General features: G+C 33.9%; 3 protein-coding genes and 1 long non-coding RNA gene across 4 annotated transcripts; 1 reads left to right on the top strand and 3 right to left on the bottom strand.

The window, feature by feature from the left end:
• The first annotated feature begins 7 nt into the window (after positions 1–7).
• LOC105127645 (uncharacterized) lies at positions 8–766 on the top strand. The gene is made up of 2 exons (XR_842680.1): positions 8–125; positions 477–766. It is a non-coding gene; the product is annotated as an uncharacterized LOC105127645 (long non-coding RNA).
• Positions 767–3682: 2916 nt separating this feature from the next.
• Positions 3683–7330, bottom strand: PRFB3 (peptide chain release factor). The gene is made up of 6 exons (XM_011029055.1): positions 7007–7330; positions 5688–5905; positions 5379–5462; positions 5146–5217; positions 4820–5018; positions 3683–4042 (listed from the first exon to the last, which is right to left on the bottom strand). The coding sequence occupies exons 1-6, from the start codon at positions 7176–7178 to the stop codon at positions 3762–3764; spliced, it is 1026 nt and encodes a 341-aa protein (XP_011027357.1). The 5' UTR covers positions 7179–7330; the 3' UTR covers positions 3683–3761.
• An 860-nt stretch (positions 7331–8190) lies between these two features.
• On the bottom strand, positions 8191–14095 carry LOC105127644 (N-acetyltransferase). The gene is made up of 14 exons (XM_011029013.1): positions 14062–14095; positions 13847–13951; positions 13707–13757; positions 13543–13619; positions 13330–13427; positions 13192–13243; positions 11758–11850; positions 11528–11638; positions 10918–11263; positions 10180–10673; positions 9420–9529; positions 9151–9209; positions 8877–9064; positions 8191–8639 (listed from the first exon to the last, which is right to left on the bottom strand). Exons 1-14 carry the CDS (start codon positions 14093–14095, stop codon positions 8451–8453), a joined length of 2007 nt encoding a protein of 668 aa, XP_011027315.1. The 3' UTR covers positions 8191–8450.
• An 8006-nt stretch (positions 14096–22101) lies between these two features.
• Positions 22102–23179, bottom strand: LOC105127643 (probable F-box protein At5g04010). Its single transcript, XM_011029012.1, has one exon. It carries the CDS (start codon positions 23135–23137, stop codon positions 22322–22324), a length of 816 nt encoding a protein of 271 aa, XP_011027314.1. The 5' UTR covers positions 23138–23179; the 3' UTR covers positions 22102–22321.
• Positions 23180–24950: the final 1771 nt, after the last annotated feature.

The following is a 24950-nucleotide window of genomic DNA, read 5'->3' as shown; positions in this document are numbered from 1 at the left end:
TCGTCGCCGGCTACGAGGTTACTGCCGCCACTGCCATCGCAATCGTCGCCGGCCCAGCTGTCATCGCAATCGTTGTCGCTGTCGCCATCACCGCAATCGTCGCCACCGCTGCCGCCCCCCTCAAAGTGAGTTTTTTTAGATTGTTTTAATTTGTTCATATGAAATATGATTTTTTTTAAAAAAATATTATTTTAATATATTTTTAAATAAAAAGCTTTTAAAAAAATAGTATTACAATACCAATTTGACTTGAAACAAATAGTTTATAGGAAGAACAAATCCCCAAGAATTTCAGATTTTTGCATTTGCTTAATAAAACAAAACCCCCGAGGACGTATCTTTTTGTATTTTAATTATAATTAGTAAAATAGGGGTGATTGTCATAGAAGTTGAGGAAAAAAAGAAGCATACTAATTATTATTTATTGAGTAATTAACTAGCTTTCTATGCTCAATTCAATTTTTTTTTCCTCATAGACCCGGATGCTTCATTCTATAAAGAAGAGACTATCCTCAAGTACTGGAATGCTTGGACAGCAACATCCTCAGGTACTGGAATGCTACAGGAATTGCCATCTGAAGCTAGTCCAGATGGTGTGTGTGTGTGTGGGGGGATTAATTAAGAGATAATGATAGATTGTGTGTTTTGTTAGTCCTAATCTATGAAACAAAAAGAATCCAATAAATAAATAAATTATATGTGTGCGATTCTAATTTGCCCAAGTACCGGCTCTTAAATTAATTTGGTAAATTGAATGTTGAGAGTTTTTTCCCTTGTTTTTACCAAGGAAGATGGAAACCGAGTTTATTGGCTTTAGTTGTAAAAGCCGATATGGGGACTAATCCTTAAAAAAAAATTAAAAAACTTTGGATGGTTGAGTCCCTGGGTTAATAACTTTTTTATGAAAACGACAGTGTTTTGCACTTTATTTCTAATTAGACATCAATCTAGAGTTTGGATCAAGTTTGACTAGGTTAATTAAAAAGTTGATTAGGTTAAACAAGTTTAAAAATTTAACTCAAATCAGATTTTAAATCTTAGTTTTCTTGATTGAATTTTGTAATTATGACATGAAATATTACCTCTTCCATAGTTAATTTTTTCTATATTTTAACTAATCTTTGTATTCAGGGGTGGAGCCAAGTGTATTTTACAGGAGAGGTTAAAATTAATATAATAATATATATTATTAAAAATTTATTTATTTAAATTAAAAAAAATTAAAATTAAAATGTTTTGCAGAGGCCTGGGCCTGCTTGCCCTCCCTGGTTCCGTCCCTGTCTATATTGATTTTGAGATTTTATGATTCAAGAAATAATTGATTGAATAAAAAAAAAATTGATAACTTTCATATGTATCCCAGGCGCTTGTTAAATATTTTTAAAGAAAATGATGAGAATTGATTGGCTGATGGCTGGTGATTATGGGGTTAGGATTAGGGGTAATTGACCTTGCGTTGCGAATTAAGGGGAGGGGACCCAAATAGTACGTACGTGTTCATTGGAATTAAAGAATTGACACTGGCAATTCTAGCAAGCATCAAGCAAGATTCAGGGTGGATCTTGCAGGCTTGGGGACGACAGTACTTTTCTTTCCAAATATGCGTTTTCTCAAAGCAAACCTGAGCCAGCCCCATGATCAACAGACACCTTTCCTATGGAAAAACATGCTCCTCCTTTCTGAAAATCCAAGCATACAGAACTTTCCAAACCATTACTATCCCCTGTAAAGGAGCTTTTGGTTGACTTTTGATCACCTTTTGCTCCATTATCTGTCTCTCTCTAAGCTGTCATTTATTAAGACTTTGACCACCCACCAGCTTGCCACTCGACTTCGTTATGCCTTACCTCGTTAGCGCAGTCGTTTTTCCTCTCGCGCCTTTCACCACTTACATCCCTTGATCTTTTTAATTGACGGACGCCATTATTTTTCTTTGGAAGGTAAGAGAGGTTTATTAGCCAGCTGCTAACATGCATGCATATCGATATAGCACTAAGAAGTATCAAAGGACTGAGAATCCCCGACCAAGACTATCAAGAAAATGAAATGCATGTTACCATCCGTTCCATGCACTTAGAAAAGGGGTTCCATCTGAAACTTTTATATAAACAGATGAATCCGGCTCTGATGCTCGACACGCTTCTTCCTTTCAGATGTTAGGGCCAAAGCTGATACATATATATAGTACCGTTCACTTGAAACAAGATTCTGATTTAGACACCCTTCTCTCTTTCATATGTTATGGATGAAACTACTTGGGTATCAATTTCTAGGGTTATCGGGCAGCATTATGAGCTATAAATAAATCTTGTCGTATCTTCAATATTTTCTTTTCTTTTTTTGTTCTCAAGATAGCATAGGAATCACACTTATGGATTTTATTTCTTTTACATCAGCTTCAATACAAGGTTTTTTTAAACTTAATTAATATCATATTTTTAGCTAAAATCCGAGACTTGTTTGGATCAATATTTGAGTTTATTAATATAAGTTCTGGATCAATTTTATAAGTAAGTCAATTTAACCTATAATAATACATCCATTAGGATTAATTTTTTAAATGTAATTAAACTCTTGTAAACCTAAATTTTTGAACCTATTGATCAATAATAATTCTAAAGTTTTCTCAACTTAATATAAGAATGATTCTTACATCATTTAGTTTTTGAAAGAATTATATTAACTTACTTTATGATATCATTCAACAGTATTAGTATCTTGAAATATATTAATAATTATGTCACACTCTTATCAGTTTGGCTTTCTAGAATTAAATTTTAATTTTAATTGTGAGTTGCAACTTTCTAAAATTATATTTTAATTTTAATTGTGAATTGCATTTTAATTGTGAATTGCATGAACACGTTATCACGAGATATATTTAAATATCTATGAGAATTACCCCCTGAAAGAAATCATGATCATAGAATTGTATTTAAGGTTCTGAACCAGTTGATATGAAACCATATCGATACCCGCCCGCTCAAAAGGATGTGATCGAAAACTTCGAGCAAGAACGTTGAATATTGGCATTGTGCAACCCAGTAACAGTCCCTCCTCTTCCCCGGTTGTTTTGGTTAAAAAGAAAGATGCATCATGGAGAATGTGTGTAGAGTATAGAAGAGTGAATCATATTTTACTATAACGGACCAGTTCCCAATTACAGTAATTGACCGGGTTCGCTATGTTTTTTTTCCTAAAAAAATGCACATTCACCATGCATATGAAGCGATTTCATAACACTGCTAAAAAGTGGCTTAGGCCATCAAACCTTTCCATAGGGGCACAACTAAATGTAAGGCTCTTTTGAAAAGTACATCTGAGATGTAATTTTCTTCTCAATTTGCTCCCATAATTTCTTAACAGATCAAGCACGCTTGATTTGATCGAATTGCCTCCTCTTGTAAGCATATACTATGAAACAACTGCATGATGTTGTTCAATATTGTTGATTAACAGGCATCCTGCTAAAACTTGAAATACAGTATTTTCTATCTGATGAAGTTGGCAAATCATATGGATCATTTTACTGTTGGATATGCAATGTAATATTTGTAAACTAAAGCCCTTTCTCCCTTAATTTGCAGTTTACAATTACGGGCTTAAAAGATACTCAGTGATATTTGATTCCCATTTTTTTGTTTCAATGCCTAAAATGGGCAGGGGATGTTGCTCAATTTTCGAGTTCAAAAGAATCAAAATCACATGATAGGTAACAAAAATGGTCTCATTGAATACAAAGCTATGATAGCAATGCAAAATTATTCTGTATGTCTAATATTAATATGGGCTCCGATAAGAGTATTAATATTTCCATCCAAAATAGAGTTTAGGTCAGGCAGTTCAATGCCCGTTCTTACATCTTGTACTAGCTTGTACGGTTGAGAAACATACCTCCTGGTCTCTTTTTGCCACACATCCACAATGTCATCTCTCCTGATGCTACTCACATCACAAACCTTTTGCTCCTCTGCAATCACAAGAAGCTTGGCTTTCAATCTATTGTGAGCCTTCACCTTATTTGCAAAGTGGCTCCTCTCACCTGCAGATAAAAATAGCCATTTTTAATCCCTTCTTATAAGCTAATTGAAATAATTATAGAACACACCGAAACAGATAAAGACAATTACAAAATATTTAGTATTGCATTGAGAAAGGTGGAACTGGCTGGTTTGCATTTGCATGTGAAAATGAACATGACAATATCACTTCAAGAATTGAACCGTGCCCATCAGAGAAAGTCTGGGAGAGAAGACAGAGGTTATGGTGGTTTAGAAGTGACTAATTCTTCAATCATGAGCCCTTACACTTTCAAAAGTGAGCTCAAGACAAAGCTTGAACAACTTTTATCTGTGCCTCCAATACAGGCGCCTCTCTCTCTCTGTTTTTTTTCATTAATTAGCATGTCAAGTGCAAATGAGCAAAATATCATAATTTCCCGTGCCTACAACCTGGTAATTAAAATCATATCTTGAGGTCTGGTGAACATTATTGTTACCACTTGTATGTTATTCATTTGCACACAGGTAACTAGCAATAAAGACCAAGATCCGAAAAATCACATTAACTGGACAAGGGATTTTAAAACCTTTCTTTTCATTTTTTTCCATGAAAATTTAAAGCGAGGGAAATGCATTCCTTTCAACATTTGAATTTTTCATCTCAGCTTTTACCCTGACATAGGCGGTGCCTGTTTCACCAAAAAAAGCTTCAACTGCAAAGCTGCTAAAAGCTTCCACTTCGAAAGTTTTCCATATCAAACAGAGTAATTTCAAGCCCTAGACTAAAATGCAGAAGATTCTGGTACAAAATTGAGTACCTGAAGACTGAACGCTTATGCCAGTAGGAATGTGCTGCAGGCAAACTGTCAGTTCAGTTCGGCTCTTCCCGTCTCTTAGCAATGAGGGAGAACACGAGACAATCAATTCCTCATCATCTATTTGAAAGTCAAAACCTGTTCCGAGAAATAGAGGAACAACGTCTACACATGCTGTGGTAACCTGCATAGTTTCCAATTTTCAAACAAATAGTTACAGCATACCAGAGAAACAACAATTTGTAAAACATGGTGGTGATTAATATGCTTTAGTGGAAATAGCAGCATAACATGGTACGTTATAATATGGCCATGTCCAAAAGGAAAACCAGAAGAAGCAGAATTGTATTTGTAACCTTGCACAAACTAACAAGCAAATATACCACAGTAGACATGCACAGCTGAAACAATCCAACAATCAAAGAATCTAAATAGAGTTTTCAGGCCATGGACTTCAAACAGAGAGTATAAATTTTACAAAAAACAACATTTTCAGGTGTCAGAAAAAATGGTTAATTCTTATCAGGAATTAAAAAATCAGAAGACTTATTTTTAAGGAAACAAAAGTGGTCCTTTTCTTAAATTTAGGCAGATAATTGATAGCTTCCATCTCCACCAAGTGTGAGATCAGCTTTGCCTCTTCAGCCTAAGAAATATATACAATTACAAATATCTTGGCTGTAAAAAGTCTGAGTATTTAGTACAGAGAAAAATGTAATGCTTCGTGATGGCCCTATGCAAGCTTTACACTAAGCTTTTAGTCCCATGGCTAACCAAAACAATAGAACCTAGTCTTGTTGTATGCTTCCTGTAAACATAAATGTCAGTTCTGTAGATAAAACTCATAGAAAATGATCTCCACGTGTATCACCTTGTATTTCAAGTCTTTGAGAGCATCAATCGCTTTGGCACTACCAGCCAATTTGATGAGGATTTCATTGGATTTAGCAGGGTCTTCCCATAAGTTGCACTCATGTATCATTTCTTCCTGCTTGATTCGTCTTGCTTCCTCATGTTCCAGTGCTGTTGGTGCTAACATCTCAGCACGGAGAACCGTATCTTCAATATTCTTTTTCAAAGAAAACAAACCTAAAAAAACTTACCACTTAGAAGTGAAAACTACAGCTATGAGAAAGCACCAGATGAAACAGCATGCACCAACACATACATGCATTTGGAAAATAGCAACCACCATCTGATAAGGCTGATTCAAGATCATATTTCAATTTCTTCTACATTTATATAACTCTATCCTCTGGTAATTAGTACAACTGAAACCAGGCACAAACATTCCAAGATGTGAAAATACACCATGACATCAATGAGCTGTGCTCCAGTAATATATAATATGACAGAACAAGTTAACCTGAATTTCAATTCCATGTCATTAAATCTTCATCTTTGAATATATTACAGCTTTAGCCTACTGCATTATTCTCCTAAAATTCATTTAGACCATTCTTCAGATTGTCAAGAAAAACAAATAATTAAAGTCATTAGACAGCCTCAACAAGCATCACGAGCTCCACATTTTTACCATGAAGATCGATCATGACAGAATAAAAAACCTCAACACATGGTAATGTGAACAACAACGAAACTTGTGAACAGAGATGAAACTAAGATTCAGCTTGACACCTGATGAATTATGTTAAACACAAACAAAAAGGATAAATAAAAGAACATGGCCGCCAAAATTACTGGATAATCAGCTCGCTAACCTGAGATTTTAACAAATATTGTGATGCTTGAAGTTGAGTTTTTGAATTTCCAATGAGCTATTTATTAGCATTTTCGAACTACTTTTCTTGCCAAGAGATAACAAGTAAAGAAATCAACTTTACCCAGGAAAACTAAAACAAAGCAGTTCCAGAATGCTAAAAGCACTTACCTTCATGGCCTGTTTTCAAAATTTCATTAGAAAAGCTGAAAAAACTGAGCTTTTTTGGAAAACCAACCACAAAATACATAAAATAAACTGAAAAATCAATCCCAAACAGTTAAATTAGACATTTTAACATAAACCCTTTCGATTTCTCCTACATTTGACCACAGAAAATTTCAAATTTAAGCTCTAACCAATTCATTCATTTTCATTAATGGGTTAAGACCCTCTAACAACTACGAACACCAAGAGATGTATATATAAACAGAGAGAGAGAACTAAAGAACAGAGAGAAACAAACTAACCCAGTTGTTTGTAGACATTGTTTTTGTCATCCATAGAATGTTTTTGTGAAGCTCTGACTCTCGAGTATAAAAGAAGCTTGGGTTGTGACTTGTCATTGATGTTTCTTGTAAAAGACTGAAACTTTGAGGGAATAGCAGTAGCTCCACTTACAAATACAGGTTCTGCCGCCATTTTCTTGGCTCAAGAAAATGGAATGAAGTGCCCAGGTCTGTATCTATAGTCAATTGGGAAGGGAGATGAGATTCTGTCTATGCGGGTATCCTCGTTTGTGGACTATTATATGTGTGTCTCCTCTCTCCGGGATTCACTGTCCACCGCCTTATCTCCAAATACTCTTTTCTTATCCTATGTGTTTTGTTGTTTTAAAAATTAAATATTTGCCTCCAAATATTCATTAATCTTTCATTTAGCCCATTATAGCTTAAAATGTTTCAACCTCATCCCCATGGTTCAGCTAATAAAGTTTAACAGTAACCCACCTATGAATTTTTTCCCATTTTTGAGGTTCTTTTAGATTTTTATTTAAGAGATTTGAGTAGAAAGATAAAAGAAAATGAAAAATAGAATTTCTTGTTAGTTTTGCAGGTGAGTGGTGTTGTTGAAACTTTTCAGGGACTATAGTGGTAAGATCAAGAGAAATATAGCTTTAAGTATAAAAATGGAAAATTGATGGTTGATGGATTAGTGAGCGTGCGAAATGAAATCTGTAATTTCAGATACTTGGATTTGTTCACAACAAAGACAAAGAATGTCGTTTTTGCGCACGAGTGACGTTTAAATTGTTAGATGGAGTAAATTAGAGTAAACCCTAGATTTAAATCCGTCTGACTTAATTCTGTGTTTGAAAACCATTGAATCGATCTCCTGACCATTGCTGGCCATTTTTAGAGTAAACCCTAGATTTAAATCCGTCTATGACTTAATTCTTTGTGTTTGAAAACCATTGAATCAATCTCCTGACCATTGCTGGCCATTGTCTTTCGAAAACATTATTCTCTGAGCTTTTACCATGTTGGTTTGTCTCCGAGAATCGTCAAATGTTAGGTTTGCAACTAAGAAAAAACCGGTAGATGTTTTAATAAAATAACAGTCTGCAAGAGTTAAGGGATTAAGTTGTAGGTTTTCAAAAATTGAAGGGCTAAAAACCCAAAGACAAGAATTATTTGCTCTGGCAGGTTCCTAATTTTAACTGTCAAAACTCAGAAAGAACAATAGTTCAGGTACTAAGGTTAGCAGGTCAGCAGTTGACCTCACCTGCTAGGTAAAGTTTCATAACAACAGTTCAATATACAGGATTCAAGTAATCACCTGAAAGATTCAAAAAGAACTCCGTGGATAAAATACTTGCACTTGCTTTTCTGAGACCGTAATTTCCTCCCACTTACAAACGCAAGAACTAAAAAGGGGCGTCCAAACTTGATACGTGAGTATAAATTAGTCTCCTCACAAGGACTCTGCAAATTGTTGTGCCTCCAGGTCCAGTTCTTGCCTCATGATGCAGTTCATCAGCCAGTCACTGCTGAAAGTCCGCATTCCTTTCTTCGCAGCTGATAATGCTTCTTCAATGTCTTCTTCACAGGCAACAAAGATTGTTTTTGATGCTTCATTTTCTTTATCTAGTCCACAAATTACCTGTATTTGTTTCACCATGGTTAGCAGATATTAAAGGGTTCTAATCAAGCAGCAGAACCGGTCCCTATCTCCGCATTATACAAAATCCACAACAAAAGGTGATTCTCTGTGTTTCAGTTTTCAAACCCATCTCACCTGTACATTGATATAGATGATAAAAATTGGCCATGAAAAACAAAATTATCATTCACAAATGTGCACCACATATAGTCAAACTAGATGAGATTCTAAACTTACATTTCCACCAGCAGACACAACAATGGCAGATAGAGTTTGAAAAGGAGGCTGGACATGCTTTGCTATGCATACGTTATACCCTTTGAGAAGAGCTTGGGGTCTTGCTTTCGCTCTGAGAACAGCATCTTTTAACTCAGCTTTGTGCTTCAGCACATAATCTTCATCGTACAGTATATAAGGCAATTCGTCTGTACATCAGACTGGTTAAAAGGAGATACGAGAATAGTCTAGACGAGTGTTAAAACACTCAAGCTTTAATCTGTTTTCAACTCACCCACAAATCTGCCTTTGCGAAAGCTTTCCTTTAACCATTTTGATGAGACTATCCAAGCTCTGCTTAAGGGGCGATACGTCCAGGTTAGCATAAAATAATTTAAGCAATAATAATGTATTATGTATGCGTGTTCAAAAATGTATGTATGTCAACAATGGGGAAAGTTTTTTAAACTAGAGCATTGAGCTATTTTGACATCGCAATTGCATATACAGATTGCAGAATATCCAATTTTTAAAAAGAAAATGGTAGATGAAGAAAAGACTAACCCTGAAGACAAAGCAGTGCAGAAATTCAAAGTTGTTCTCACTTTCCCTGTGACAACATGAGTGCTTACACTTCCATCAGGAGTAACGGCACCACCAAGAGTTTCAATTACCTATACAAAAGGTACTAATTCTCAACAAACACACATAAATATAACCACATTCCATACAATACAATTAACTCACGAGGAATGGGCATTTTAGCATGGGAATGAACAATCAAATCAAGTATTCAAGCTAGAAAGAATAAGTCTTGTTCAGCCTCAGTGACGTATTATTCTAAATAAATAACTAGTTATGTCTGGGAGAAAAATCAGTGACCAACACAATTGATTTGTGCATGCTCAACCTTCTGCTTTTCATAACAAAAGAGGGACAAAATCCTTTAGAAGTCATTTTGCAAAGCGCCAATACAAATGATTTGTATAGGAGTTAACTGAGTGCACCACAGAAGCACTTCAAATCCCATATTCAGCAACAACTAATTATGTAGCTATTAATCAAGATAGCTACATGCATGGCACCTGTACACAATTACTGGGAGGAATAAAACATGGAAAGCATTTCGCTGTAAAATCATAAAGTAAATGGGAAAGGATGAAAATGTCCTGATTTAGTAATATGTCAAAGCATTCACATGGATTCATAACCTGAACCCCAGAATATCTCAATCTTCAATCACAGCACTAAAAGTGCCAAACAAAGAAATTCATGGTGATGTTTATATATGATATGTGGAACAGGAATCAGATATTGGATATACCTTCGTTAGATGCATCTTCTTATCATCATCAGCAATATTCATCAACATGATTCTAAAGCATTCTCCTTTAGACTGAAATTCTTTGCTGACAAGAACCTCTGATGTTCTATTACTTGATTTGTCCTCTTTCACATTATTTTCCATGCAGTTACGAGTCAAAGGATCCATAGAAGTAGCTTTTCCAAAAGAGTTATTTTTTGAAATTCCCAAGGAGCACCCCCTAAAACATGGATCAGTTGTGAATCTTTCTGAACCTGGACCGCAGCCAGAATCTGATTCATAGTCAGTTTGATGGCTTCCCTTCACCTTTTTAGTCTTCAGTGATGACAATGAAGCTTCCCAAGCCCTCCTCTTAGTACCTTGTATATAGCTATAATTGCATTTGACATCAGCATCAGCTCTAGTCTTGGCTAATTCTGCAACAGTTGTCATCTTGCTGCATTCCCCTCTCTCAAAAGGAGCTAAGTCACCACAATACGGACTCTGAGGAAGGCCTGTTGAAAAAAAATTAAAAACAAAAGATGGTAGAAGCCTATCCTAGTAACCTATGGAAATTTGCTAGAAAGGGTAGGAGTGGAAAGTTGGGATCTGAAGATGCAGAAATAGAAGAGATGTTTCACTTCAAATATTTCTAAAGCATTTATGCAGGGCTTAAGCCGAATAATGAAATATGAAAAACATCACTATGCATTAAAAGCAGCACATGTTAGAAAAATAAATAAATAGAATTCGTCTTACCACTTGGATTGGCATCTGCTCCAGAAAATTCATCCTTTGCAAATCTTTCATGTTGAGAATTTTCTATCCTGGAAGTTATTTGGTTTTGTGACTTCAAAGTAGTGTAATCCTCTGCAATAAAGCCAGACTCAGCAGATCTATAAACAGCTGATGAGGAATTATTACAAGGCTTTAGTGGAAAACAAAACTGCAGAGAGGCCTCAGGGGTAGCTGAATTCCCCTCGTTTAGATGAGAAACCATAAGAGTCGAACTGCCAGGAAAGCATAATGCTCTACGGATGTTGGGCTTAATAGGCAGCCTCCGAGGTCTGCCTTTTTTATCCACTTCTGCTATTGATGCAAAACCCTGCATTCGTTTTCATTATATTGCAAAAGTTCAAACTTAAATCACATAATGACTTCTGCAAGACATGGACAAAAACACTGTTGTTATGGATTAACTAGCTATTGGAAAACTCTATCTTGCATAATTCTGCTGTTTGAGGAAAAACAGAAGGCCTTTTCTCACTATATAAATTTTATACATTGCGGAAAGACATCTGGAATAGTAACTCAAATCAATAAGAACATATCATGCTCCAATCCGAAGACATTCTCAATTGAGCATTACCTGTTTAACCCAGAAACCTTCAGATCCCTTATCACCCCAGCAGTATATTGTATGGACACCAACATTCTGAAGTCTCTTCCTCAATTCCATGTACAAGAAGTGACCAAAACCCTGAGTAATTGAAGTAGCAGTAAAGTTCAGAGCAAAATTTCCTGAACAGACTCATATCATCAATCATTGGTTCAGAAGAGTAGCAATGTGTTTCAGCAGTAAATAAGCAGACAGTAAACCTTGTGCTGGTAGACTGCACTAACAGCGGCAAGAGGAACCTCAGCATACTGCATGTCAGCAGGGATAATTTGATACGTAATTGCAGCTATAACCTGCATTAGTAACATAAAAAAGTTGAGTTACAAGGCCAATGTAAAAAAATGCTAGCTAAATTTCTTCGTTGATGCAATCAATTCATTGTTCACAATATGCAAATGCAAATTCTTGCACTTTCATGAAGTGTTTGGATGTTAAAGAAATCACAAAATTGAGACAAAAGTCAAAATAGGCAGGAAAGCAGGAAAACTAAGGTAGGACCACCTATATTCTCTAATAACAATGCACCCTGGTTGATGGATCAAGATTTTATCCCTTTTTTCTTTAACACAAAACCCACACAAGTCATGGGACCATTTTTTTCAATCCATTTCCAAGACACCTTTGAGGGGCTCAAGTAGAGTACCCGAGCCCAGATAGTGGGATGGGCATACCTGAGCTCAGGTGTTCGGCATCTGCCCAAACCCCTCCTTGTCGACTCAAGTGCAGCACCCTAGCGCAGCCCTAAAAGGTAGATATTGACCTCCTTTTAAGCCAAAGACATGTCCTAGGTCATTTTTTCTTCTTTTCTCTTCATGTTTGTGTAAAGAATATTTATTTTTTATTAACGCTTATATAAGAGATATCCATTTTTATTAATATTCATTAATACTTATGTAAAGAATAATTAATGCTTGTATAAATGATATTTATCCCTCATAAATATTATTATAGTGAAATTACTTTTCAGTCTTTCTACCAAAAAAAACAAGGATCAACGGCTATAAATATAATGCTTGTATAAATGATATTTATCCCTCGTAAATATTATTATGGTGAAATTACTTTTCAGTCTTTTTACCAAAAAAAAAACAAGGATCAATGGCTATAAATACCCCTTGAACTACCAGATAAGAGATTCAAGTTTTTCTACAATAAAAGCATATAATTTCAACATAAAAACAACCTGAATTTCATAATTTAAAGCTCTTCAAGCATATTTATTACCTTTTTTCTCTATAATTTTATTGATTTTATCATCAGAGAGTCCTCAAACACCCTAAAAAAGGATTTTTTGCAGGCGAGAAAAACATTCATTAAGAAAGTTTTCCTCGACATTAGAGAAGAGAGCTACTTAAAGAGAAACTTAACCAATCCATAATCCAACCACGAAGAAAAAACCTTGTTTCGTAAATATATATGGTGTTTATACTTCATCACTAGTCAAGATAACAAAATTGTTTTTTTAAGCTAACATGTAGATTAGAGTTGACCACCTACAGCACGTGTCTAAGATGCAACACCTCAACATAGAAACCATTTGCAATGCATGAGAAGATTTCAGGGTATACTGTTTTTTTGTTTTCCTTCTGAAGTACACAACCAAATAAACACGTAGAGGGACAAAGCAGGATTACCTCACCAGGACCTTCTGTTGACTTGGATTTCAAAAGCAGTGTACAGTATTTCCTGCAAGATTAGTGTTAGTACATAAAGCATTTCAAAACAACGAAGGGAGTACAACTAAAATAGACAAGAGAAAAAGTAATCAATACCCCTTGGAGATACATTTTTCAAGAAACATTGATTGTTTTCCAGTATTAGCAGCATAATTCATTGCAGGTAGTTCTCTTGTATAAATCTTTAAAACTTCCTAAAAAAATCAATTAATAAACAAAAACTCATCATATAAATATATTCACCAAACAGCCAAACACACACACACGAATGCATCAAAAATAAATCATACCCAGTATGCAATAACATACCTCAAGATAACATTTGCTATTACTATCTTTATCCTTTGAATTCACGACGAAAAAAGCATAACCATCCTCGAATTTCACTAATGCACAAAAAAAATCATCAACAACCCAAAGAAAGCCACAATTTTTAGTCCTAATTAAGCTCTCAGATTGAACAAAAGATTTACCTCTTTTTTCGATATTTGATAGCAAAAAATCATTATTAAGCTCATCCTTCACTGTTTCAAAGTTATTATTGACTCAATTTAAACACATAATAATAACCTTATAATCATAATTAGACTAAGAAATTCAAATAAAAAAATACCTGAAATTTTAACGTTTGCATTTCGATTGATTGAGATGTGCAGACTGTTTGGTTCTGAATCGTTGATAACAAATTTGTTTGCTTCCACAGCAACTTCACAATTACCTGTAAAACACAAAATCAAAAGAATGCTGGAAAAATTAAGGCTAGAAATCGTTAATTTGAAGATTTGATTGATGGGAAATTAAGGTTTTGTGAATTGTTTCATCTTTTACCGATTTGGATTGTAGAAGATCTTTTTGGCGCCATGATTTATTTTGGAAGTGAAAAGAGGGAAGGGAGGGTATTTAAAGAGGCGGGAAGAGGGTTCTTTCGTAATTTTCTTTAAAAGCGAATGGCCTTTTTTAGTTCTTTTGGTGTGTTTTATTTTCTTGGATAATTTAGTTTTAACATTACATTGCATATGCTTTTTAGAAATGTCTTTGGCTTAAAAATATTTCTGTTTTATTTTTAATATAATATATTAAAATCATTAAAAAGTATTAAAAAAATTAATTTGATATTTTTTCAAATAAAATATATTTTTAAAATACACTTAAACACAAATTTAAATACAAAAATAAATAGTATCTTAGACTTTATTTTTACCCAGGATACTATTACCATTATCATTAAAGATCTTTACCGATATTGTTACATTACAATTGCAAAGAAAAAAAACTAAAAGATAGATATTGTTTCCTATAAGAATCTATAATGTTTTTTAATCATTGAACCTTTTTTTTTTAAATGATTTTTTTATTTTTTTAGGTTATTTGAAAGAATAAACAAGTTTTTTTGGGTTTTTAAAGTATTTTTTTAGATATTTTAAAAAGCAAAATAATCAAAAAAATAGATTTTTAGATGTAAAATACTTTTGCTTCTACTTTTCAATGAACTTTTTATCGTTAGCATCCAGACGTAACATGCAACATGTCATCCGTCTTAACAAGTAATATAGTGCTAACTATTTTTTTCATTTAAGAAAGGTTGGGACGACACCCCTTAAAATAGAAAAAAAATAAAGGTTTAGACACATGGTCTCGGCTAGCAGATCCATGGATCTTTGTTTTTTTGTTAGAGAATAGACATACTAGGTTACATAAGCCCACTCACTTAGGTATTTTTTTGTTGGTTTTGTTTTTTTAAAAAAATTATCTTTCAAAACTTGGTTTATTTTTAATTGATTTTCATGATTTCTTTTTGTTTTGTTTCTTATAAAGTTATTGCAATCTCAATTAAATATCCTCTCATTTTGTTAGTGCTTAATTTCTGTGAATGTTTATTTTTTTTATTATTTTTTTAGTTATTTGAATTATATCTAGACTTACCAAGTTAATCGTGTTATATTGAATTATTTTTTATCAGGTTTAATTTTTTTTATTGGAAAACACGTTGATAACACTATTTTTTTTTTTTGTGTTAAAAAAATTGATATGGCCTGCTCTATCTAGGTTTCCTTTATTTCGATAATTAATTTTTTTTAAAAAAAAAAGATGGTGATATTCTTTTAATTAAATGAAAAAAACATATTTAATTGAACAAGGATGAAGACAAAGTTATAAAATAAATGCATGGATAGTTTTTTTTGGTGATTTTATATATTTTCAAAATATAAATAACTAAAAAACATGTCATTGATATTCTCTTCTTTCATATATTATCTTCATCTATTATGTCTCGAGATAACAATCAAATATTAACTCAATGTAATGTGTTTTGTTGTCCCTCGTATTTACTATTATTACCCCTGCTATTTTCCATCTACTCCTACAGTTTGAGAGGTTTAAATTTTACTCCTATGTTTTCTAGAAGTTTCAGCGTTATATATAAATTTGAAGGACATTTACCTTTTCTTTTCTTTCTTATCTGTCATTTTCTTATTTTGTCTTATTAAAACGTCAATACATGTGCTAATATATATTTCTTCAAAAAACACTTCAAGATCTGGAAAAAAAAAACCTCAAGAAAATAAAATAAAAAGGTGAATCCCCTATCAAGCGACTTAAAAAATACTTTCATGCAAGAAGACGGCAAGTGTCACGGGGTTAAATTTTTCGCAATGAAATTTAACCTAATATGGTAATCTAGTCCCAACTAGACTCAGTCTTGCCTTCCTTTTTTGTTCGTGTTTCCTATAATTATGTGTTTCGCTCAACCAAAAAAGTTCTTACAATTACCAAGTCATAAACAAAGAACAAACACAAGCAAGCACGCTGAATCTTCACAAAAATACCTCTCAACCTTTATTTATCTTATCAACAAAGGATTACACAATAAGAGTGTGTGTACTATGCACATAAATCGCATGTTACACAGCAAAGACTTTGCAGCCTATTTATAGACAAATGTGAGTTGTTAGGCTCACCCATGATCTCTATTTTTCAAGGCATAGTGGGGCACTTACTCCCAATGATTTCTATGATCCCTCATTTTCAAGGCATAGTAGAGCATTTACTCCCCCATGATCTTAGTGGCTTACCCATGATCCTTAATTTTCAGGGCATAGTGGGGCACTTTCTCTTCTATTATTCTGCCACTTCCTCCACATTCAGCCTTCATAATGCAGCCACATTCTACCTGCTTACATGGCAGTCCTAACTGTCTACGCTGCTGCATTAGCTGTTAACTTAGAAGATTTATTATTTAAGTCTCCACATTCATGCTAAGTCGCAAGCTTAAAAACTCATATAGATGTTGCCTGCCGAATTCATCTTTGCTTATACAAGGTTGCCATTGTTCATCACTACTGAATTTTAAACAGTGTATTTTCATTAGCGCATCCCCACACCTAGAGCCCTGTCAAGGCTCGAAGAGTTGTGTCGTTCGATGCCTAATAGCAGCAGTGATCCTTGTAGCCCTCACTCGGTCTACTTTTCTTACCTTCCAAATTATCACAGAAAGTTCTCGTCTAATTATCTATGTGATCAATCACCCCATGACCTCGCCAGCAAATACACTGATTCTGACCTTTATGAACTCATAACCGAAAAGATCGAAAACAATAGGCTCTACGTTCAATCTCAAATCACATGCCTTGAAACCTTGCTCTCTAACGAAAACAAAAGCAAAAACCCTGATGGTATGGAAGCTCCCATGGAGCGGATTGATGTCGTCGAAAACAATATGGGATCCTTGGAAGCTGAGTACAGAAGTGCGCATAATTAAGGAATTCAAGCCCCACCTCAAGTCATTGAAGCTGCTCAAGAATGTTAAGGATTTCATCGAATATCTTAAAGAGTCCAAGAGGGTATTTCACTCCAAGAAAAAAGTCCTCAAATCTCAGCTTTTGGGATTGAAAAGGCCCGGTGCTGAAGACAAGTCTCGTGTGGGGAATTCGTTATCAGGAGTTTGGAGGTTCAAAGCCCAACCTCAAGTCATTGAAGCTGCTCAAGAATGTTAAGGATTTCATCGAATATCTTAAAGAGTCCAAGAGGGTATTTCACTCCAAGAAAAAAGTCCTCAAATCTCAGCTTTTGGGATTGAAAAGGCCCGGTGCTGAAGACAAGTCTCGTGTGGGGAATTCGTTATCAGGAGTTTGGAGGTTCATTGCTTGTAATCATTAACCCTAATGGTATCGTTATTGTGGAAAGACTAGGCTGCGCGCTAATTATATGCAAACTCGATCGCATGTATTAATGGATCATGTCTTGCAGTAGTAGATTAGTTTTGAAAGAGGTAGAAGATGGTAATTTTTTTTCATTCTTAAATTAATTCTCCTTTTCTTTCTACTCTATTTCTTCTTCTCTCTTCTCATCTCCAATTTGCCTAGGTTTCGTACATGTATATTGACAAAGCTTGAAGCAAACCTTATTCGATTAGGATTTTTAATGATAGATAAATGAGCAGTGTACTGTGGTTAAAGAAGAAGGATAAACACCTACAAACAATTTTCCTTTTTTTGTTTAGAGGACCCTTCAATGGATGCACCGTGTGATTTAAGTTTATGAAGAAGATGAAGATCATGCATGTCAATGTCAGAATGTTCTGAAGATACTAGTTTAGAGGACCCGTCACATATTTCAGTGTTGTTTGTTTTTTATGTTATTAGAGTTTAGAAGATACTAGTTTATTGTAGTTCCAATCAAAAAAAATATTAACATAAAACAATAAGTTGTATTAATACTAAACTCGATACAGCAGATTAATTTTAAAACCTATTACCTGTCAAAAAACCATCTCACCTAAAAGCTTAAGCTGATAGGTGAGGTCCCAGGATATGATTTATATTATTCTCTAACACACCCCCTCAAGTGAAAGCTCTTTGGACTTAAACCATCTCAAAAAATCATATCACCTAAAAGCTTAAACTATTACATGAGGTCCCAAGATATGATTTATATTATTCTTTAACACATTCCCTCAAGTGAAAGCCCTTTGGGCTCGATCATGCATGTCAATGTCAGAATGTTCTGAAGATACTAGTTTAGAGGACCCGTCACATATTTCAGTGTTGTTTGTTTTTTATGTTATTAGAGTTTAGAAGATACTAGTTTATTGTTGCACAGTTCCAATCAAAAAAAAAATTAACATAAAACAATAAGTTGTATTAATGCTAAACTCGGTACAGCAGATTAATTTTAAAACCTATCACCCCACCTTCTTGTCTAACATAGGTTTAAAAAACCTATCGCCGCCCACCACCTTCTCTAAAATAGTTTTAAGTAGAAAATGAACTGAAACAAGAACTTGAAGTTGTACGTGCTCATAAGAGAATTACAGGCTTCCACAACTGTATCAGACCTAAACAGCCGAATTCATACCTGCAAATGAAGAACATCAGCTAAGGGCATCCTCTTCAAGCGAGGAATAAGAAACTAAACCATGATTTAACAAACAACAGAGGATAGCAGAGCTCCTCCTTTGTAGTGCATTTGAGTATTTATATATGGACAAATACATATTACTAATAGTAATTTGGTTGTTTTTTTCTATTATATTTTTTTTATCTTAGTTATAGCACAACCCTTTTATTTTTCTATAAATAACCATTCAACTTTTAAAAATCATCTTCTAAATAATTACTTTTTTAATTAATACACTCGATTATTATAGAAAAATAATAAAAACAGAGTTCCCATGCTGAATTTGCCAATATAAACCGCCCCTTCATAGGTGATGTAAAAGAAAACATTGTTTGCTGTACTTATATCTTCTTTACCACGTTGCTTATAGCTTCATGATCCAATTCATCAAACAGTTCAAATGAAAATCCCAGAGTTAAATTGCATATAAATTAACTCTTTTTCCCGGGGAAGATAATAAGACTGCAAATAATGAAACATGAGGACATTAATTACTGGTGAAATCGAACAAATTTGCTCAAATCTTACCTGAATAGTACTGGATAAATATTCCATTCATGCAAATGTGCAGATACATGCTAACTTTCAATAGCCATGCATCCGATGCTTATGAATAAAATCAGTAGTATTTTCAACCCAAGGAAGAAATTTGACAGAATCTGAAAAAAAGCATTTAATCAAAGTAAAAATTTCAACTCTGTAACTTTGAATTTCATTTACTTCACTAAAACATGTCAGTTAACATACCGAGTTTAATCTCCACTCAGCTGTGTCGTGCCAAAGTCGATTGAATTTTCATTGGTTAAGATCTGAGGGAGATAAACAGTTCAGGAACCTAAGGCAAACATGAACCCACCACCCTCAGAAGGAAAAAAAAAAGGGTTACAATTAACAGCCAGTGTATGCATGACAGACAAGGGCAACAACTTAATATCGTAGAGAAGAACATTGCCATACAAGAACAACACGGAGAACAAGTGATCATTATTGACACGAGACAAAGGATCGAAGCATACATTAAGATAACGTGGTGCCTGCTATGCTAACATGTCATTTCGGCGCATGCATATATATTATTCATGTTATTTAAAAGTTAATGTATCATTAATTAGTTACAAGGAAAAAGAAATTAAATTATTTAAGTTTATCAAACTAAATTATGTCAATAAATTTAAAATATTATGTAAGAATATAAATCCTTTTGTGAGTTGGACTAATTTTATATATATATATATATATAACCTCAAAAATACTTCTAGTTTGGGATTTGATCGTATTCTAAGGGAACTAAATTACCTAGCTAATCCTCTTCGTAGTGAAATTAGAATTTTATTTGCAAACGAATTTGCTGCAAGCTTTCCCTATATATATTCATGGCTGATTGAACGAAACTTAGAGAAAATTAACCAGCATATCCCGACCACTATCAATGGCGGACCCCAGGAATACTTCCATGCAAGAAGAAGGCAAGACTCAAGAGTTACGCTGCTCCATGCCTAGTAGCAGCAGTAATCTTTGTAACCCCAACTCGGTCTGCGTTTCTTACCTTCCAAATTATCACAGAAAGTTATCCTCTAACTATCTTTCTGATCAATCACCCCATCATGACCTCGCCGGCGGCAAATACACCGATTGTGACCTTTACAAACTCGTAACCAAAAAGATCGAAAACGATAGGCTTTACATTCAATCTCAAATCAAATACCTTGAAACCTTGCTCTCTAACGAAAACAAAAGCGAAAACCTTGATGGTATGGAAATTCTCATGGAGCGGATTGATGCAGTCGAAAACGATATGGGATACTTGGAAGCTGAGTACAGAATGGCGCATAAGGAATTCAAGCCCGACCTCAAGAGATTGAAGCTGCTCAAGAATGTTAAGGATTTCATCGAATATCTTAAAGATTCCAAGGGGGTATTTCACTCCAAGAAAAAAGTCCTCAAATCTCAGCTTCAATCACCCCATCATGACCTCGCCGGCAGCAAATACACGGATTCTGACCTTTACAAACTCGTAACCGAAAAGATCGAAAACGATAGGCTTTACGTTCAATCTCAAATCAAATACCTTGAAACCTTGCTCTCTAACGAATACAAAAGCAAAAACCTTGATGGTATGGAAAATCTCATGGAGCGGATCTATGCATTCGAAAACGATATGGGATGCTTGGAAGCTGAGTACAGAATGGCGCATAAGGAATTCAAGCCCGACCTCAAGTCATTGAAGCTGCTCAAGAATGTTAAGGATTTCATCGAATATCTTAAAGAGTCCAAGAGGGTATTTCACTCCAAGAAAAAAGTCCTCAAATCCCAGCTTATGTCTCGTTTGGGGAATTTGTTATCAGGAGTTTGGAGGTTCATTGCTTGTAATCATTAATCTTCATGATGTCGTTAATGTGGCGAGACTAGGCCCGCTAATTATATGTATACTCTGTCGCATATATTTCAAGGATCATGCCTTGCAGTTGCGTATATTAGCAGATTAGATTTCTTTTAGTATATATGGCTAAAGGCAAAAGATACTAATCAAAGTGTTTTTTTCGTTCTTAAATTAATTCTCTTCTTCTTTCTACTCTCTTCTCGTCCCCTATTTGCCCTGGTTTCTTACCTTCATATTACGAAGCTTGAAACTTGACTGGAGCAAAGTTTGATATGATCAAATTCAAGTTCTAGTTTTTTCTAAACTGATCAAATTCAAAAAACCAAGAGATCTTTTTTTAAGTAAACCTAGATTAACCCAATTCAAGTTCTAGTTTTTTCTAAACTGATCAAATTCAAAAAACCAAGAGATCTTTTTTTAATTAAACCTAGATTAACCCACGCATAAACGATGTAACGACTCTGGTAAGGCTTAAATTACAGGCAGAGAAGATCCACCCATTTCTACCCCTAATTTTAGACAAGTCAACAGCCTAATGGGTCCGGGTTTTTTCCCTTGTTTTGCAGAAAGCAATGGTATTCTTGTTTTGATGCAAAAGCATGTCAACACTTGCTTTTGAATAAAAACTGGTAAAAGCCACCATGGCACTTTACCGAACACTTTGGGCTTTTGGAGCCGTCTGTATTTTCAAGTTCTGTGCTTAAGCTCGAGATTTCTAATTAAAAAGGGAAGTCCCAACAGATACTCAGAACCCAACTTAGATGCATAACAACAGTATCGAAAGCATCAGTGCTCTCTTATATCATAATCTCCGCATAAACATAATTTATTACAATAATACTCCTTAAATACAATTATAGACTTCGAATCCGCATAAACATAATTTATTACAATAATATTCCTTAAATACAATTATAGACTTCGAATTCTAATCAGTCAGTAGATTTTCTCATTCATTCTTTCAAAAATTATACCAATAGATACATAGATAGATGGTTTCTCAGCTGTTAATTCTTTTTATTCTTTCAAGTTATCTAAATTTAAAGAACATTATCAGACCTGGATTTCTTCCCAGATGAAGAGGCGCAATCTAAATTGCAACACACACATGTAATATCTCTTTGTTTCTCAGTTAAAAAAATATATATGGTACTCGAACACTTATACATAATGCAGAGCTTGGCGACAGCAGTTGAGACGTGCAGATTAAGAACTTCAACCAAGCGACCCGTGGACTTGTTGAAGAACATAAAATGAGTTAAAAAATAGAAAATAAACTCTCCACCATACAAGGGCTGTAAAATATACAAATCAAGATGGAAAAAGGAAATGTTGCAGGTACCTAATACCATCCTCAACAATCACGTATCTCCAATTAACAACATTCAATATTCCCACACTTACCTTGTCAACCCTAACTTTGTCACCACCAACTTTCCTACGATTGAACACCAACTTCAAATCTGCCACGATCCCACTTGTGGAATCACTAGAGCAACACCGTGGTGGTGGTAACTCCTGCGAAAACCAACCTTCAGACCCAGGAGAATATCTCACTTTCCCTTCATAATCCATCATGGTAAAAACCGCACTCCAATCTTTCAACACCACATTCCATGTGATTTTTACATCCTCTAGCATCTCATTCATTGACGACGTCAAGCACTCATAATTATTCACTACAAAATCAAATCTAAACACCCCATTATGATCAAAACAAAATTCATTACCAGGCTTTGCTATTTTGACGATAGGATGATTGCCCTTGGTGCCCAGAATATGGATATCAAAGATGAGACTGTCCATGGAAAATTGAGGCACGGAGGGACCTCTCACCCTGCGTTTGGCAGCAACGTATGCCATGGCATACAAACGGTGGTAAGAAACAGAAGGATGCGTAATCTTAAGGTTAGAAAGAGAAGGGTAATGATTCATACACAAAGGTTGCCAAATATGGTCAGACGCCATGGACAAGTACCATGACTTGGACACACATGAAGCCACCCCTAAAGATTTAGGATCAAGATGGTGAGCAAGAAGAAGAAGAACCCCCCACGGTGGCGGCGATGAAGATTTGGGAGATCTAATTGACATAGCTTGGACTTGTAATCTCTTTTGGCGTTGCATTTTCAAACTAAGTTTTCGTAATTTCTGATTCTCTAATATTATATTGTTTGCATCAATATCTGGCATGCGTTAAATTGGGAGGTGTTTTATCATGTTGTGGTTAAGACAACGAAACACGTGCTTTAAGGTTGTTTTTCGCATGGATCTTATTTGACACGTTTACATGGGTGCGTCGCCTCTGTGGTTAACACGTGCGTGATAGCTTGCACACACGCTGAGTACTAGAGGTTGTGCGGTTGCACGTATTACGTGGCAAATCCGGTGCCATTTTTTTTTAAGATAAGCAAATTATAATAGTGCCCCTGTAGTATTTTCTTTCTTTTTTTTTCTTATAAATGAGTTTATATATTTTAAGAAATCAACACACCACTATTTAATTTTATAAGTGTAAATTAAACTCGGAAGAGTTGATTGATATATAGGTTGTGTTTGTTTTTATATTTTAAAAGTATTTTTTAAAAAAATTAAAATTTTTATATTTTTTTACTTTAAATTAATTTTTTTTTATGTTTTTAAATTATTTTAATGCATTAATTTTAAAAATATATTATTTTAATACATTTCTAAGTATAAAGTATTTTTAAAAGCAATTACAATTACATTTTTAAATAGATTTATAAACTAATTTGTTAATATTTTTTATGTTTTTTAAAAAATTATAAATTAATCTCTTTGGAAAATAAATTAATTAATAATACTTTCAAGGAAATACAGATGATAATTTTATAGAAAAATAAATAAATGTTGGAATGTTGGGATCGAATTTAGCTTTTTTAATAGAAAAAATAACTCCTTGGTTTATTTGAAAAAATTAAGGGGCAAAATTTGTCTACCAACTACATAGTTAAATTTCTATGTTATTTATATATATCACGCAATCGTTTGTGGTTCATTCTTTTTTTCTCTATTAAAATTAATTTTTTAATATGTTGTTTTATTTTTTTAATGTATTGATATCATAAATAATTTTAAAAAATATTATTTTGATATATTTTTTAGCTTAAAATATTTTAAAAAGCAACCATTATTACACTACTAGACACTCTCTAAATACATGTTTATTATTATAATGTAAGGTACTTTTAAAAAATATTTTTCACTTAAAAGTATATTAAAATATTTTTATATATATATTTGAAATTAACACACAAAGACATAAAAAATTCATTAAAAAATATTAATTTAATATTTCTTTTACATAAGACAAAAATATTTCTAAGTAAAATATTATTTTCAGGTGGTATAAAAAATTATAAAAAAATAAATAATATGCTTATTGTTTGAAATTATAGTTATAAAATCTAGAATGAAGCAAGTTTTTTATATTGAATTAAAATGAAAATTGACTTGGTTAATTAAATAAATCAACATTCAAGTTCGAACTAAGTTCAAATTTAGATAAAATATCATTTTATTTAAAATCAAAATCAAAACAATCTTATTTTAACTTTTAAAACAACTTAAAAAAAATCTTGAATTGAATTTACAATTAAGGATAGTGCTCCGAACGAAATCTAAATCTAATAAATCATTTTCTAACAAATTGACTGAGCTCATAGTTTTCATAGTGGCCCACTTCAATGGTACAAATACAACTGTTTAAGATGGGTTAATAATAGAAGGCCCAATTAGAGGCCCAAAGATAGTTATTCCAGAAACAAGAAACGGTGCGTTTAGAACATGATCTTTCATTGCCCGTGCTCACTCTTTCGTCTTTCCTGCGAGCTACTTGGCTGCTTTAGAGCTTTGCTCGAAGGAAATGGCAGTTTTGTTGCCTACGGTAGCAGTGACCAAGCCATGATTGAAGCTTTTT

The sequence above is a fragment of the Populus euphratica genome, unplaced genomic scaffold (assembly GCF_000495115.2).
Source record: "Populus euphratica unplaced genomic scaffold, PopEup_1.0 scaffold13.1, whole genome shotgun sequence".
NCBI classification, from domain to species: domain Eukaryota; kingdom Viridiplantae; phylum Streptophyta; class Magnoliopsida; order Malpighiales; family Salicaceae; genus Populus; species Populus euphratica.
The sequence above is the reverse complement of the archived record's forward strand: the minus strand, read 5'-3'. Positions and strand labels throughout refer to the sequence as shown.